General features: G+C 39.0%; 1 protein-coding gene across 1 annotated transcript in view; it reads right to left on the bottom strand.

The window, feature by feature from the left end:
- RECK (reversion inducing cysteine rich protein with kazal motifs) overlaps positions 1–15,202 on the bottom strand; it is an 80,694-nt gene that overhangs the window by 15,746 nt on the left and 49,746 nt on the right. The window contains exons 13-16 of the mRNA XM_049626289.1: positions 13,375–13,515; positions 11,766–11,954; positions 8,656–8,778; positions 6,183–6,354 (exon numbers count right to left, since the gene is read on the bottom strand). Of these exons, the coding sequence (XP_049482246.1) occupies positions 6,183–6,354; positions 8,656–8,778; positions 11,766–11,954; positions 13,375–13,515 (625 nt within the window). The remainder of the gene's footprint in view (positions 1–6,182; positions 6,355–8,655; positions 8,779–11,765; positions 11,955–13,374; positions 13,516–15,202) is intronic.

The following is a 15,202-nucleotide window of genomic DNA, read 5'->3' as shown; positions in this document are numbered from 1 at the left end:
TGGTTGGTTCTGGGAGAGTTCAGAGGACATTGGGGCTGTTCTGGAAGAAAAGGAGGGCAAAAAGCCTATGGACAGACAGCATGGAAACAGCAAACCGAAGAGCACCCGGAGCACACAGTAGGGAGGTTATTCACTCATCTCAGAGTATGTCCCAGAGAGACAGCATTTCATGGAGGAATCTCCATGAAAAAAGGAATTCACAGGTGCCATTTTCCTCCCCCACCCCTCAACATAAGCACAGGACCACCTTTGGGAACCAATGCAGCACCAACACCTGCAACTTAACTTGCTTACACCAAGCCCTGCCCCATCATGCTCTGGTGGAATCATCCTTCCCAGTCACACTTGCCTGAGTCCCAGTGTGGTGGGCCCCCTCCTGCAGAAGACTGGCCCAAACCCCTGCTCATGATGCATCTTCCCATGTGGGAATTTTGCAGAGACTTGGTTCCAGTAGCAGTGGCAACATGTCTCATTTCACAAACAGACGAGAGCACAGCTAGTTAAAATGCCCCACTTTCAGACCAGGACCAAACAGTGCCCACAACAGGCAAAGAGCCTCTGCATACAACTGGCCTGAAGGATAAAGTAGCCAGGATAAAACAGCAGAGCACATGCAGCACACATTGGAGACACTCCCAGAAGCAGGTCCTGGAGAATAGGGGACATTATACTGCAGGGCACTACAGGACCTCTCCATAAAGCCACCATCCTTAAGAACAGGAGACATAGCTGACTTTCCTAACACCCAGAAACAGGCATAGAGACTTAGACAACATGAGAAGACAGATGAATTTATCCCAAATGAAAGAACAGGACACGGGCATGGCCAGAGATTGAAGTACAACAGATAGAAGTAACATGCTGATGGAGAATTTACAGCATGATCATGTGGATACTCATTAGAATTGAGAAAAGAGTGGAAGACATCAGTGAGACCCTTAACACAGAGATAAGGAATAACATAGTAGAGATAAAGGGCTCAATAAATGAAACAAAAAACATGCCTGGTGGAATGAACAGCAGGTTGGAAGAAGCAGAGGAATGAATTAATGATCTAGAAGACAGAGTAATGGAAAGTAATCAAGCTAAACAAAAGAGAGAAAAAAGAATTATGCAAAATGAAAATAGACCTAGGGAATTCAGTGATTCCATCAAATGTAATAGTATTTGTATTATAGGAATCCCAAAGAAGAAGAGAGAAAAAGTGGGCAGAGAATTTATTTGAAGAAACAATAGCTGAAAATTTCTCTAATCTGGGGAAGGAAACAGATATCCAGATCCAGGAGGCACAGAGAACCCCCAACAAAATCAACAGAAAGATCCACACCAAGATATATTGTAATTAAAATGGCAAGATATGGTGATAAAGAAAAAAATATTGGAGCACCTGGGTGGCTCAGCTGGTTGAGCATACGACTCTTGGTTGGCTCAGGTCATGATCCCAAGGTTGTGGGATTGAGCCCTATGTCGGGTTCTGTGCTGACAGTGCAGAGCCTGCTTGGGATTCTCTTTCTCCCTCTCTCTCTGCTTCTCTCTCTCTCTCTCTCTCTCAAAATAAATAAATTAAGTTTTAAAAAAGCCACAAGACAAAAGAAGACAGTTACATACAAAGGAAACTCCATAAGGCTATCAGATGATTTTTCAGCAGAAATTTTCCCAGCCAGAAAGGATATATTCAAAGTGCTGAATGGGAAAGACCTGCAGCCTAGAATACTCTACCCAGCAAGGTTATCATTCAGAATAGAAGGAGAGATAAAGAGCTTCCCAGACAAACAAAACTAAAGAAATTCATGACAACTAAACCAGCCCTGAAATAATTATTTAAGGGTAGTGTTTGAGTGAAAAGGAAAGACCAAAATGGCTTATAAAGATAGGAAACACAAGAGCAATAAAAATGAGTATTTCTGTAAAAACTCAGTCAAGGAACTCATAAAATAAAATGATATAAAATATGATACCATACACCTAAAATGTGGGGAGGAGAGGAATAAAGAATTTGTTCAACAAACATCAACTTAATATAGACTGCTATATGCAGAAGGGGTTATATACAAACCTAATGGTAACCACAAATCAAAACCACTAATAAATATGCAAAGAATAAAAAGAAAAAAATTAAAATACATCACTAAAGAAAATCAGCAAACCATGAAAGAGAGAAAAACAAGAAAGGATCAGAGAAAATTTCCAGAAAGCACCACTACACAGGCAATAAAATGGCAATAAATACATATCTATCAATAATTACTTTGACTGTAAATGGACTAAATGGCCCAATCAAAAGACACAGGGTGACAGAATGGATAAGAAAACAAGACTTATCTATATGCTGCCTACAAGAGACTCATTTTAGACCTAACGACACCTGCAGATTGAAAGTGGGGGGATGGAGAAACATTTATCATCCAATGCATGTCAAAAGAAAGCTAGAGTAGCAATACTTGTATCAGCAAAGACTGTAACAAGAGACAAAGAAGAACACTATATAATAACAAAGGGGACAATCCAACAAGAAGTTATAACAATTGTAAATATTTATGCACCCGACTTGGAAGCACCCAGATACAAGCACCCAGATACATAAAATGGTTAATATAAATGTACAAGTAATAATGGATAATGATACAATAATAGTAGGGGACTTTAACACCCCACTTACATTAATGGACAGATCATCTAAACAGAAAATCAACAAGGAAACAACGGCTCTGAATGACACACTGGAGCAGATGAATTTAACAGATATATTGAGAACATTCCGTCCTAAATAAAACAGCAGAATATACAATCTTTTCAAGTGCAGATGGAACATTCTCCAGAATAGATCACATATTAAGGCACAAAAGAAGCCTCAAAAAATTTAAAAAGATCAAAGTCATACCATGCATCTTTTCTGAGCCCAACACTATGAAACTAGATGTCAACCATAAGAAAAATCTGGAAAGACCACAAATACATGGAGGTTAAATAACATACTACTAAACAGTAAATGGGTCAACCAGGAAATAAAAGAAATAAAGTACATGGAAACAAATGAAAACGAAAACACAACAGTTCACAACCTTTGGGATACAGCAGAAGTGGTTCTAGGAGGAAAGTTTATAGCAATACAGGCCTATCTCAAGAAGCAAGAAAAATCTCAAATAAACAACCTAACCTTATACCTAAAAGAGCTAGAAAAAGAACATACAAAATCTAAAACCAGCAGAAGGAAGGAAATAATAAGGATTAGAACACAAATAAATGATATATAAACAAAACAAAACAAAAACAATAAAGCATATTAATGCCACTAGGAGCTGGTTCTTAGAAAAAAAATCAATAAAATTGATAAAACTCCAGCCAGACTTATCAAGAAAAAAAAAGGGAAAGGATCCAAATAAATAAAATCACAAATGAAAGAGGAGAAATAACAACAAACACCACAGAAATACAATTATAAGAGAATTTTAGAAAACTATATGCCAACAAATTAGACAACCTAGAAAGACATACCTACCAAAACTAAAATAGGAAGAAATAGAAGATTTGAACAGACTGATCATCAGCAAAGAAACTGAATCAATAATCAAAAAACTTCCAACAAACAAAAGTTCAGGACCAGGCGAATTCTACTAAACATTTAAAAAGGAGTTAATATCTCTTCTTCTCAAACTATTCAAAAAAATTGAAAAGTAAGGAAAACTAAATTCATTCTTTGAGGCCAGCATTACCCTGATATCAAAACCAGATAAAGACACCACAAAAAGAGAACTGCAGGCCAATATGTGTGATCAACACAGATGCAAAAATCCTCAATAAAATGCTAGCAAATTGAATCCAATAATACATTTAAAAAAACAATCATATACCATGATTAAGTGGGATTTATTCCTGGGCTGCAATACTTGCAAATCAATCAATGTGACATATCACATCAGTAAGAGAATGGGTAAGAACCATGTGATCATTCCAACAGATGCAGGAAAAAAAATTTGACAACGTACAACATTCATTGATGATAAAAACCCTCAACAAGGTAGGTTTAGAGGGAACATAACTCAAAATAATAAAGATCGTATATGCAAAACTGACAGCTAACATCCTCCTCAATGGGGATCAACTGAGAGCCTTTTCCCTAAGGTCAGGAACAAGACAAGGATGTTTACTCTCACTACTTTTATTCAACATAGTACTAGAAGTCCTAGCCACAGCAATCACACAACAAAAAGAAATAAAAGGCATTCAAATCAGTAAGTAAGAAGTTAAGACTTTCACTATTTGCAGAAGACATGACACTATATATAGAAGACCCAAAGGACTCCACCAACAAACTGCTAGAACTGATAAATGAATTCAGTAAAGTCACAAGACATAAAATCAATCTACAGATATCTTTTGCAATTCTATACACCAATAATGAAGCAGCACAAAGAGCAATTAAGGAAACAATTCCATTTACAACTGCACCAAAAATAATAAGATACCTATGAATAAACCTAACCAAAGGGGTGAAAGACCTGTACTCTAAAAACCATAAAACACTGATGCATGAAATTAAAGATGACACAAAGAAATGGAAAGACATTCCATGCTCATGGATTGGAAGAACAAATATTGTTTAAATGTCTGTATCACAAGGCAACCTACACATTTAATGTAGTCTCTGTCAAAATATCAATAGCATTTTTCACAGAACTAGAACAAATAATCTTAAAATTTGTTTGGAACCACAAAGGACCCCGAATAGCCAAAACAATCTTGAAAAAGCCAAGCCAAGCCACAGGCATTATAATTCTAGACTTCACATTATTTTACAAAGCTGTAGTAATCAAAACCGTATAGTACTGGCACAACAATAAACACATAGATCAACTGAACAGAATAGAAAATCTAGAAATGAACCCACAATTATATGGTCAATTAATCTTTGACAATGCAGGAAAGAATATCCAGTGGGAAAAAGACAGTCTCTTCAACAAATGGTTTTGGGGAAACTAGACAGCATGCCAGAGGAAGAAACTGGGCCATTTCTTACACCATACACAAAACTAAATTCAAGATGGATTAGAGACTTAAATATGAAACCTGAAACCATAAAAATCCTAGAAGAGAGCACAGGCTGTAATTTCTCTGATGTTGGCCATAGCAACTTTTTTCTAGATGGGTCCCCTGAGGCAAGGGAAATAAAAACAAAAATAAACTAGTGGGACTACATCAAAATAAAAAGCTTCAGCACAGCAAAGGAAACAATCAACAAAATTAAAAGGGAATCTACATGGTGGGAGAAGGTTTTTTGCAAATGACATATCTGATTAAAGGGTTAGTATCTAAAATACATAAAGAAATTATAAAAGTCAACACCCCCAAAAAAGCAAATAATCCAATTAAAAAATGAGCAAAAGACATGAACAGACATTTCTCTAAATAAGACGTACAGATGGCCAATCTATATGAAAAGATCCTCATTACTTATCATCAGGGAAATGCAAATCAAAGCTACACTGAGATATCATCTCACACCTATCAGAATGGCTAAAACCACAACACAGGAAACAACAGGTGTTGGTGAGCATGCAGAGAAAAAGGAACCCTCTTGCACTGCTGGTGGGAATGCAAACTGGTGCAGTTACTCTGGAAAACAATATGGAAGTTCTTCAAAAATAGAACTACCCTATGATCCAGCAATTGCACTCCTGGGTATTTACCCAAAAAATATAAAAACACTAATTCAAAGGGATACATGTACCTCTATGTTTATAGCAGCATTATTTACGATAGGCAAACTATGGAAGCAGTCCAATGTCCATCAAGTGATGAATGGATAAAGAGGTGGTATATATATACAATGGAATATTACTCAGCCATAAAAGAGAATAAAATCTTGCCATTTGCAACAACATGGATGGAGACAGAGAGTACAATGCTAAATAAGTGAAATAAGTCAGTTGGAGAGAAACAAATACTATATGATTTCACTCAGATGTGGAATTTAAGAAACAAAACAAACAAGGAAGGGAAAAGAGAGAGAGACACACACACAAACCAAGAAACAGACTCTTAATTGTAGAGAACAAACTGATGGTTATCAGAGGGGAGGTGGGTGGGTGGGGATGGGTAAAATACGTGATGAACACTGCGGGATTAAAATAAAAACTTACAAAAAAAAAAAAAAGAAAAAGATAAGGAGCCATTTAGTTTACCTTTGGTTTTTGGGGCAGGGATTAGGATTACATGGATCCTTTGAGATGCACGATCCAAACTCAAACTGATGGTCTTGGAGGCCCACACAGCGAGCAATGCAGGCGCTGGGGTAAGTGCGTCCATTCTGCCCACACACGGGGACAAACTGATCTGCACAGTTACAGGGCAGACCTGTGGAGAGGATACAGACTCACTGATGGGCACTTGTACATTCCCTTGCCCCTCATATTTCCTAATTAACATGGAGGTCTCAAGTTAAAACAGAATTGTGAATTGAGTCAGGAAAAAGCATCACTCCAATCCCTGACAGTGTTTTTACAGGTGGTGAGGCTCTGAAAAGCCATTTGTCTGCATAATGGCTTTCCTTTGTTCCATTTATTACCACCTAATTGAGGGTTTCCTGGCCTTGATCCCAGGGGTAGAAACCCACATAAAAAAAGCTACAGGTAGGAGAAGTAAAGAATGCTCCTCTCAATTTAGTATGTATAAAGTATGTATAAAGTATGGCTTGCGGGATCTCTGGAATGTTAAAGGGTAATACCAAAAGAACAGGAAGGTAACTTGGGAAATTACTTAAATTTTGAGACTTAAAAATTTTTATGAGTAATCAATCAAGAATAGTACTTTCTTAACATTCCTATGCTTTATGCTGCTGGGATTATGCTCCAGTAAGTAAAAAGGCTACTGAGAAGCGATGTTTTTTTCTTGAGAGACAGCTATAGTTGTTAACAGCAACAGCACAGTCTCTGGGTATCTACTGGTATCTGCTTTTCTCCAGATCTGGAATACCTTTGATTCCAGGTAAAGAGAAACCAGGTAGCCTCCTTTACCCCATTTCATGCCATTGCAGCAGCAAGTTGATTCTTCTTTCCCTGAACTTAAGTTACACATGGAGTGGGGTGGGAGGAGGATAGATTAGGGATTTGCCAACCTAGTACCTCCAGCCCACTGGAAATAAAAAGGAAATCAGAAATAAGAAGTGAACAGCAGGCTGCTGGGGAAGTAAAGGCAGGACTAACTCCACCCCACCCTCTCTCCACCTTGAGTGTCAATCTTGATGCTTTATTGTCATCATTGTTATTCTTATTATTATCCTCTATCTGCTCTGCTTTGATGAGAGCAGTTCATTCTGCTTAGAGAGACCATAAAACCATGTGGGAATGAAGAGTGAACTAAAGACTTACACAGAAGACTACTTACTTATTTATATCTAAATGTTTTTGGAAGATGAACTTTACAACTAGCAGGACCCTTTTCCCTGTAGTGCACAGTCTCTCATGTTCTGGAGTAAATTAAGTTAGTGACTGTTTAGCTAGCAGATTCTAAGGAGATTTTACTGGCCACAAAGTGTACCACATTTCTTGGGACTCAGATATTGTCCCAGCCCAACAAGACGTTCATAAAAATGCTTAAGTCTCAAAATTACAATAATTTGCAAGTTACTTTCTTGTTCTTCCCCTTCCCTAATGAGATGAGAGTGGAAGGAGCCTACATGAAGAGTTTACAATCTTTCTTTGTCTTGTTTTCGGTATTAATTACCCTTTGACATTCCAGAAATCCCCTAAGCCAGACTTCAAACATCTAAATTCTAGATTAAAAAAAATTTTTTTTAATGTTTTTATTTATTTTTGAGACAGAGAGACAGAGCATGAACAGGGGAGGGGCAGAGAGAAAGGGAGACACAGAATCTGAAGCAGACTCCAGGCTCTGAGCTGTCAGCACAGAGCCCAACATGGGGCTCCAACTCACAGAGCATGAGATCATGACCTGAGCTGAAGTCAGACGCTCAACCGACTGAGCCACCCAGGCATGCCATAATTCTAGATTTTATACACTAGATTGGAAGGAGGATTCTTCTTTTTCTACCTATAGCTTTATAGGGGTCTCTACCTAATGAACCAGTAAGCTAAGGCAGTTCAGGGAAGAAGGTGATGAGAAAAACATTAGAACAGAAATAAACTTAGAAAATACATGGACATTTTATAACATAATGGTAGAGGCATTACTCCTGAAATCATTGTTGCATTATGTGCCAACTAACTTGAATGTAAATTAAACAATAAACAAATTAACTAATTTTAAAAAATTAGCAGTAAAACACACACACACACACACACACACACACACACACACACACACACACACAAAATGGTAGGGGGAGATGAGGTATTTTGGCAGGTAGAAAAGTCCCATTTAACCAAAACCATCCCAATCACGGGCCCTGTTCATTCTGACTCATGGAATTCAAGAATATTAGAGCTGGAAGGGTCCTAAGAAAACATTTAGTTTAATGCCTTCAGTTCATAGAGGAGGAAAAAGATCCAGAGAGAAAAAGTACCTTGCTCTTGGATTATGTATTTATCTTACTAGGTACATCTGTGGTTATGGCAAGACCATCAAAGCTGCCTTGAAGGGAAACGGGTACAAAGAGATGATGGCTGCTGGGGATAGGTTCTGGGTGACCATGGTTACCTGTGAAGGTGCGACGGTCATCTTCTGAACTGTGCTCACTGAGGCACAGGCGAGTAGAACACACCAAATTGCCAGCAAAACAAGAACAGATATTGCAGTCAATGTTAAAGGATGTCCCATGACCTGAGAAAAAGAGACATAAAATGTTGATCTATTTCATGCATTTATAAATAAATCATAAATCATGTAATAGTTTAAATTTTTTTTTTTAACATTTATTTTTGAGACAGAGAGAGACAGAGCATGAACCGGTGAGGGTCAGAGAGAGGGAGACACAGAATATGAAACAGGCTCCAGGCTCTGAGCTGTCAGCACAGAGCCCGATGTGGGGCTCGAACTCACGGACCGTGAGATCATGACCTGAGCCGAAGTCGGCCGCTTAACTGACTGAGCCACCCAGGCGCCCCTAAATAAAAATTTAAAACAAATTCTTGAAAGATCACTTCTTCTTTTTTTTTTTTTTTAATGTTTTTATTTATTTTTGAGACAGAGACAGAACATGAGCAGGGGAGGGGCAGAGAGAGAGGGAGACAGAATCCAAAGCAGGCTCCAGGCTCTGAGCTGTCAGCACAGAGCCTGACGCGGGGCTCAAACTCACGGGCTGTGAGATCATGACCTGAGCTGAAGTCGGACGCTTAATCAACTGAGCCACCCAGGCGCCCCGAAAGATCACTTCTGAATATACAAACAGGGGAGTTAAATCTGTAATATTTATATTTTAATATTTAACTCCCACCATATCCCTCCAAACCCCTAATGTGCTAGTCTAACTAGACGGCTCCCTATTCTCTGAGAATGCTTTTGGCTGTCCCTTCTGCCTCAAATGGTCCTCTCCTCCTTCTGGAACTTTGCTCAACTTTCCTGAACCAGCCCTGATACCATCTTTGAATCAAAGACTCTCCTGATGCCCTGGCAGGAGTGACTAGGTCCTTGAAGAGCACCACTTGGTTTGCTCCCTTCTGTGGATCACATTCTCCCTCATCTGACCATGTACGGTATGACCTCAGTCCCTCATGCGATTTTAGCCCCAAAAGGCACTAGTATGTTCTTCTGTAAAAAATATGCATTTAATCAGTAGAAATCTATGGAAGGAATGTTTACCCTCAGAAATATTCTGTGATACAAGGTACCTACCCTACACTTTGGCTAAGTAGAATATGGATTAAAAAATGAATACTTGGGGGTGCCTGGGTCGATTTGTGAGATGGTTTGTGAGATCGAGTCCGAGTTAGGCTCTGCGCTGACAACGTAGAGTCTGCTTGGGATTCTCATTCTCCCTTTCTTTCTGCCCCTACCCCACTCACTCTCTCTCTCTCTCTCTCTCTCTCAAAAAAATAAAGTTAAAAAAAAGGAATACCTGACTTGTTCTAGGGCAGACACTTGCAGTCCCTTTTTAGCCAAAAGCACCCTTCTTTCTAATAAGATCTCACACAGAAGAGTAAAACCAGGAGTTATATAAAAGCTCAACTACTCTGATTGATGGGGATGGGGGTGGAGATAGGGATGAGGGTAGCAGAGTGAACAGCTGTGGGGGAGTACATTCTCAAAAGTAGCATTTTTTTCCCCACAATTTTTAAGGTCATATATCAGTTGTTAGGGCTATAAGCAAAAGATGATTAAAGTAGCAGTGAGAAAGCAAGACCCTTAGACTTTTAGAGAGGGCATCAAAGGGTGGTTTTTTTTTTTTTCTTCCAAGACTTTATTTATTTATTTGGAGCAAGCATTAGGGAGGGGCAGATGAGGAGGGAGACAGAGGAGAGAGAGAATCTTAAGCAGTCTCCACGCCCAGTGTGGAGCCCAATGCGGGCTGGATCTCATGACTGCGAGGTCAGGACCTGAGCCGAAATCGAGAGTTGGACACTTAAGGGGCGCCTGGGTGGCTCAGGCGGTTAAGCATCCAACTTTGGCTCGGGTTATGATCTCCTCGTTCCCGAGTTCTAGCCCTGCATTGGGCTCTGTGTTGACAGCTCAGAGCCTGGAACCTGTTTCGGATTCTGTGTTTCCCTCTCTGTCTCTGCCCCTCCCCCACTTGTGCTCTGTCTCTCTCTCTCTCAAAAATAAATAAACATAAAAAAAAAAGAGTTGGACACTTATGGCTGAGCTACCCAGGTGCCCCCAAGATTTTACTTAAATTCAAGTTAGTTAGCATATAGTGTAGTGTTTGTTTCAGGAATAGAATTTAGTGACTCATCACTTACATATAACACCCAGTGTTTGCCACAACAAGTGCCCTCCTTAATGCCCATCACCCATTTAGCCCACCTCCCACCCATCTCCCTCCAGCAACCCTCAGTTTGTTCTCTATTGTTAAGAGTCTGTTATGGTTTGTCTCTCTCTGTTTTTATTTTATTTTTCCTTCCCCTATGTTCATCTCTTTGGTTTCTAAAATTCCACATATGAATGACCTCATGGTATTTCTTTCTCTGATTGGCTTATTTCACAGCATAATATGCTCTAGTTCCATCCCCATCATTGCAAATGGAAAGACTCCAATCTTTTTGATGGCTGAGTAATATTCCATTGTATGTATATAAAAGGGTGGCACTTCATAATGTGCTCTCTCCCAATGCTTAGTCAACAGTGTAGTTTCCATCCTCCAGTTCACTTTCCATGACGTCAAACTCTGACTTTTACTTCCGTTAAAGACACACACTTGAGGAGAAGGAGCACACCTGTGTCCTTGCCTGTGGAGTACACGGTCTCTGGAGTCAGATAGGCCTGGGACTGAATTCTGTTTTGGTCACTGACTAGCTGGGTGATCTCTCTGAGCAGCAGCTTCTTCATAAGAGTACTGAAATCAAAGAGCAATTGGGAGGCTCACATGAGATAACACAGGCCAAGACTTAGCATAGTGCTTGGCACACAACTAAAAGCTCAGTAAGTACTAATTAATTATTATTAATCATTAGTCTCTTCGTGAGGAGGCTCCTAAGAAGGTTCCTTAGAAGTCCTAGTGTCCTATAGAGTACAGTTTGAAAAATACTGCCCTGGAGATCTGATGTGTAGACCTTACTCTTTGGTGGGAATCTATCCAATGTCCATCCTACAAAATTAAGATAAATAATCTCATATTAAAAACAAAAAGCAAATAAATACAGTCCAAGACTCACTTTTTCTTTTTCCTCCAACAATACATGACTTCTGGAGATCTATACAGTGCATCTCCATACAGTTTTCCAAGAGTCCACTTTGTCCACATGAGCAAATTTTGTAACAACCAACTTCCCCTGCAGATGATGGCACCTGGATTAGTGTCCCTTGACGGACGATGAAATCAGAGGCTTCTCCCAATTTGCAACCTATACAAACAAAAATTAGCTGAGAGAGATGGCATTGTTCAATGTCATTGTTTTATGATATTACATATACTTTACACAAGTCTTATAGGTACCGTGTGGCTATTAAAGATTATGTAATAGAAATTCCACTAAGTTAAAGAATTGGTTTGGTTTACTGACCAAAACATATTCTCTCAAATGAAAAATTCCATGTTCCATGAGAAGGTGCTGATTAAGGACCTATACTCCAAAGGTAGCTATAGTTCAGTACAAAAATGCCGTAAGATATGTACTTTTTTATTGCTTTGGGCTTATCAAAGGTATTTAAAAATCACAGATACTTTAAAAATGGACTATGGAAATGTACATTATTTTTAGAATATTCTTCTTGGTCAGGAAAACTTTTAGCGATGGAATACCAGCATACCTTAAAGTCAATGAAAAGTTGAATACTTGATTGGGCTTAAGGAAACCCATACATTTCCAATTTTAACAGGATTTATCATGACTGTATTACTGATATATTCTCGTATTACACAAATATTATAGATGATCCTTTGAGACATCAGGCTTATTTAATTCAATATTCTATTCCTTTTAACTTCACAGAAATTTTTAAATGGTGATTTTAACATGATAAACATTTTCAATTGGGAAATAGATAAAGGGCAGCAAAATATTGCCACGACTGTACTCTAAAGGGATGCCCAAAGAGATAAAGACTATCAAAATTATTCTATAGGATAAACACTTTTTTATTCAAGAGGCCTCCTGCATTTAAAAAAAAAAAAATCAGTCTTAAAATCATATGCATCTTGGGGCACCTGGGTGGCTCAGTTGGTTAAGTGTCCCACTCTTGATCTCGGCTCAGGTCATGATCTCACGGGTTTGTAAGATTGAACCCTACATTAGGCTCTGTGCTGACAGTGCAGAGCCTGCTTGGGGTTTCTCTCTCCCTCTCTCTGCCTCTCCCCCCTTCAAAATAAATAAATAAACTTAAAAAAAATAATATGCATCTCAATAAAACATTAAGCTTTATAGAGATAACTGTACATCCCAATGAGTATGCCATTTCTCCTTATAACTAAAGCAGAGCAAAGACAAAATCACAACGTGCAGTACATTTTCTCAAATGTTACAACATGGCAGAGAATTTATAAAAACTGGCTCAAGGTTTTTTATTCGTTTGTTTCCAAGAACCCTATAACTCATTATGAGAGTCAGTTCACAATCTAAATGATAACTGAAAATTACATTTGTATTTGTCTTCTCCTGCCTATGTAACTAACATGTGTTTATTGGGAAAACCTCAAATGTTATAGAAAAACCTAATTTTGAAAATAAAGTCAATTGCAACCTCACTCCAAAGATAATGCCTATACAGAAACACCAGCAGCACAAATCCATACCCACCCTACACTCACACCCATCTACGTCTTACCTTGAACACAAGAGTATGGAAGGCAGGGATCTCCAGATGGACACCCCTTCCGGTTTACCTCACAGAGCTCATTAGCAGGGCAAGGATTTGGGTTACAGGGATGAGTGACCTCTTCTATAATGTTACCCAAAGCACTAGGCCCTGAAAAACCAAACACATATCAGTTTAACCAACCCTAAAAGGCAACAGAGGTGTGTAAATTATCTGAATTAATTATGACTTTAATAAGTGGAGAGCTCATGAGCATAAAGTGAGGCCTGATTCTAATAAACTATTAAAACACACAGATTCTCTGATAATTTGTGAATTTAGCATAAACATACATACATTCATTCACTTGTTTATTTATTGGGTACCTACAATATGCTGGACAAGATTCTAAACACTTGTGCACATGTGTTTTAGTGCGTATAAATAAAAAAGGCACCTACTGATAGGTAATAAGTTGTATAAAGGGATGGAAAATGACTGGTATACTTTGGGTAAGGTGTTCAAACAGGTGCTTATGCCTAAGAGGAATAACTTGGCACATTTTACCATAAACTATAATAACTCACCATGGTAAGCTAGATGCTGTACCATGATTATATTTGTTAACTTGTGAAATAATGACTAAGGAAGAGTCTCATATAATATTTAAAGAGAGTACTAAAATTAAAAAAAAAAATGTCTTTAACCTTTTTCCTTCTGCACATATATTTCACTGCTCTAATAAGGTCTAGGCTTGTGGAGGTATTAGTTTTGCTTACTTGATTTTAGGCCAGACTCAGACTGTTAGCTAATGGAGGTATCAGGGTTCTTGGAGTTCATCACATCCAGCCCAATCCTTTTATAAACAGCAAAGCTGAGGCTGAAAGAAGTGATCTGTTCGAAGTCACAGAGGTCTAGATTCTGGCCAAGGCTCTCTTTTTCGCTATACTGGTCACAAAGGCTGAGGGACATAGTTTATTGGCTTTAGGAAAGTGTGGCTGATATCATTAGCTGCAAATCTAACAGATTTGGATACTCTTTTCTTCCTGCTCACTAATAATAGAATTCCAGTTTTGCTTAGCATGACAACGGGCCCACAGCCAGAAAGATCATCTTTCTCAGTTTCCCTTACAGCGAGGGTGGTTTTCCCTTACACTAGGATATGGTGGTTAGAGTTCCGGGAGTCATGTTGTGACGATAAAGTACCTGAAGTAACCTTGATGATGGAAACCAAGCGCTAACGAAGGCACGGAAAGCAAAAGAGCCTGGACTCTGGATGATGGAGCCACTATAACAGCCTTGGACAAATTATTTCTGGGTTTTCTTTTACTTCTACCTGTTTTTCTGTTATTTGCGGTAGAACTTAGTCCTATCTGACACAGGAAAACAAAAAAATTAGGAGCTGGATCCAAGTCTGCCTTCCAGCCAGCTCGGGACACTAATGCCCCCTGGCGGCAGCACAGACACTTTCCTTACCCTGACTATCGCATTTGGTGTGTTTATGGGTTCTACTCACCATCCCTCTGGTTTCCATGACACATGGTCACCTCCTGCCAAGAAGCTCAGCTCCAGGACCCCTCAATGAGATACCAACTTATTCTTCTAGCTCTTGGCTTGGCTCTTGGCAGGAGTATTTCAGCATAGACAAAGTTCCACCTTTTTGTACTAACCCAGACCATCATTTCTTACTCCCTATTTGGTGGATCAGTCTCAGCCAATGCCTGGCTCTGGTCCACTAATATTCTGATGACAAAAAGCTGAAGATTCCCTGGGGAAATTTCACTTCCTGGACAAATCATGGCAAGGAGACAGCAATGATATGGAGCTGGCCCCATATCTAAGAATGCTGGCCCCAAAT

This window comes from Panthera uncia, chromosome D4 (assembly GCF_023721935.1).
Source record: "Panthera uncia isolate 11264 chromosome D4, Puncia_PCG_1.0, whole genome shotgun sequence".
Classification (NCBI taxonomy): domain Eukaryota; kingdom Metazoa; phylum Chordata; class Mammalia; order Carnivora; family Felidae; genus Panthera; species Panthera uncia.
This window is presented reverse-complemented; position numbering and strand designations above follow the sequence as displayed.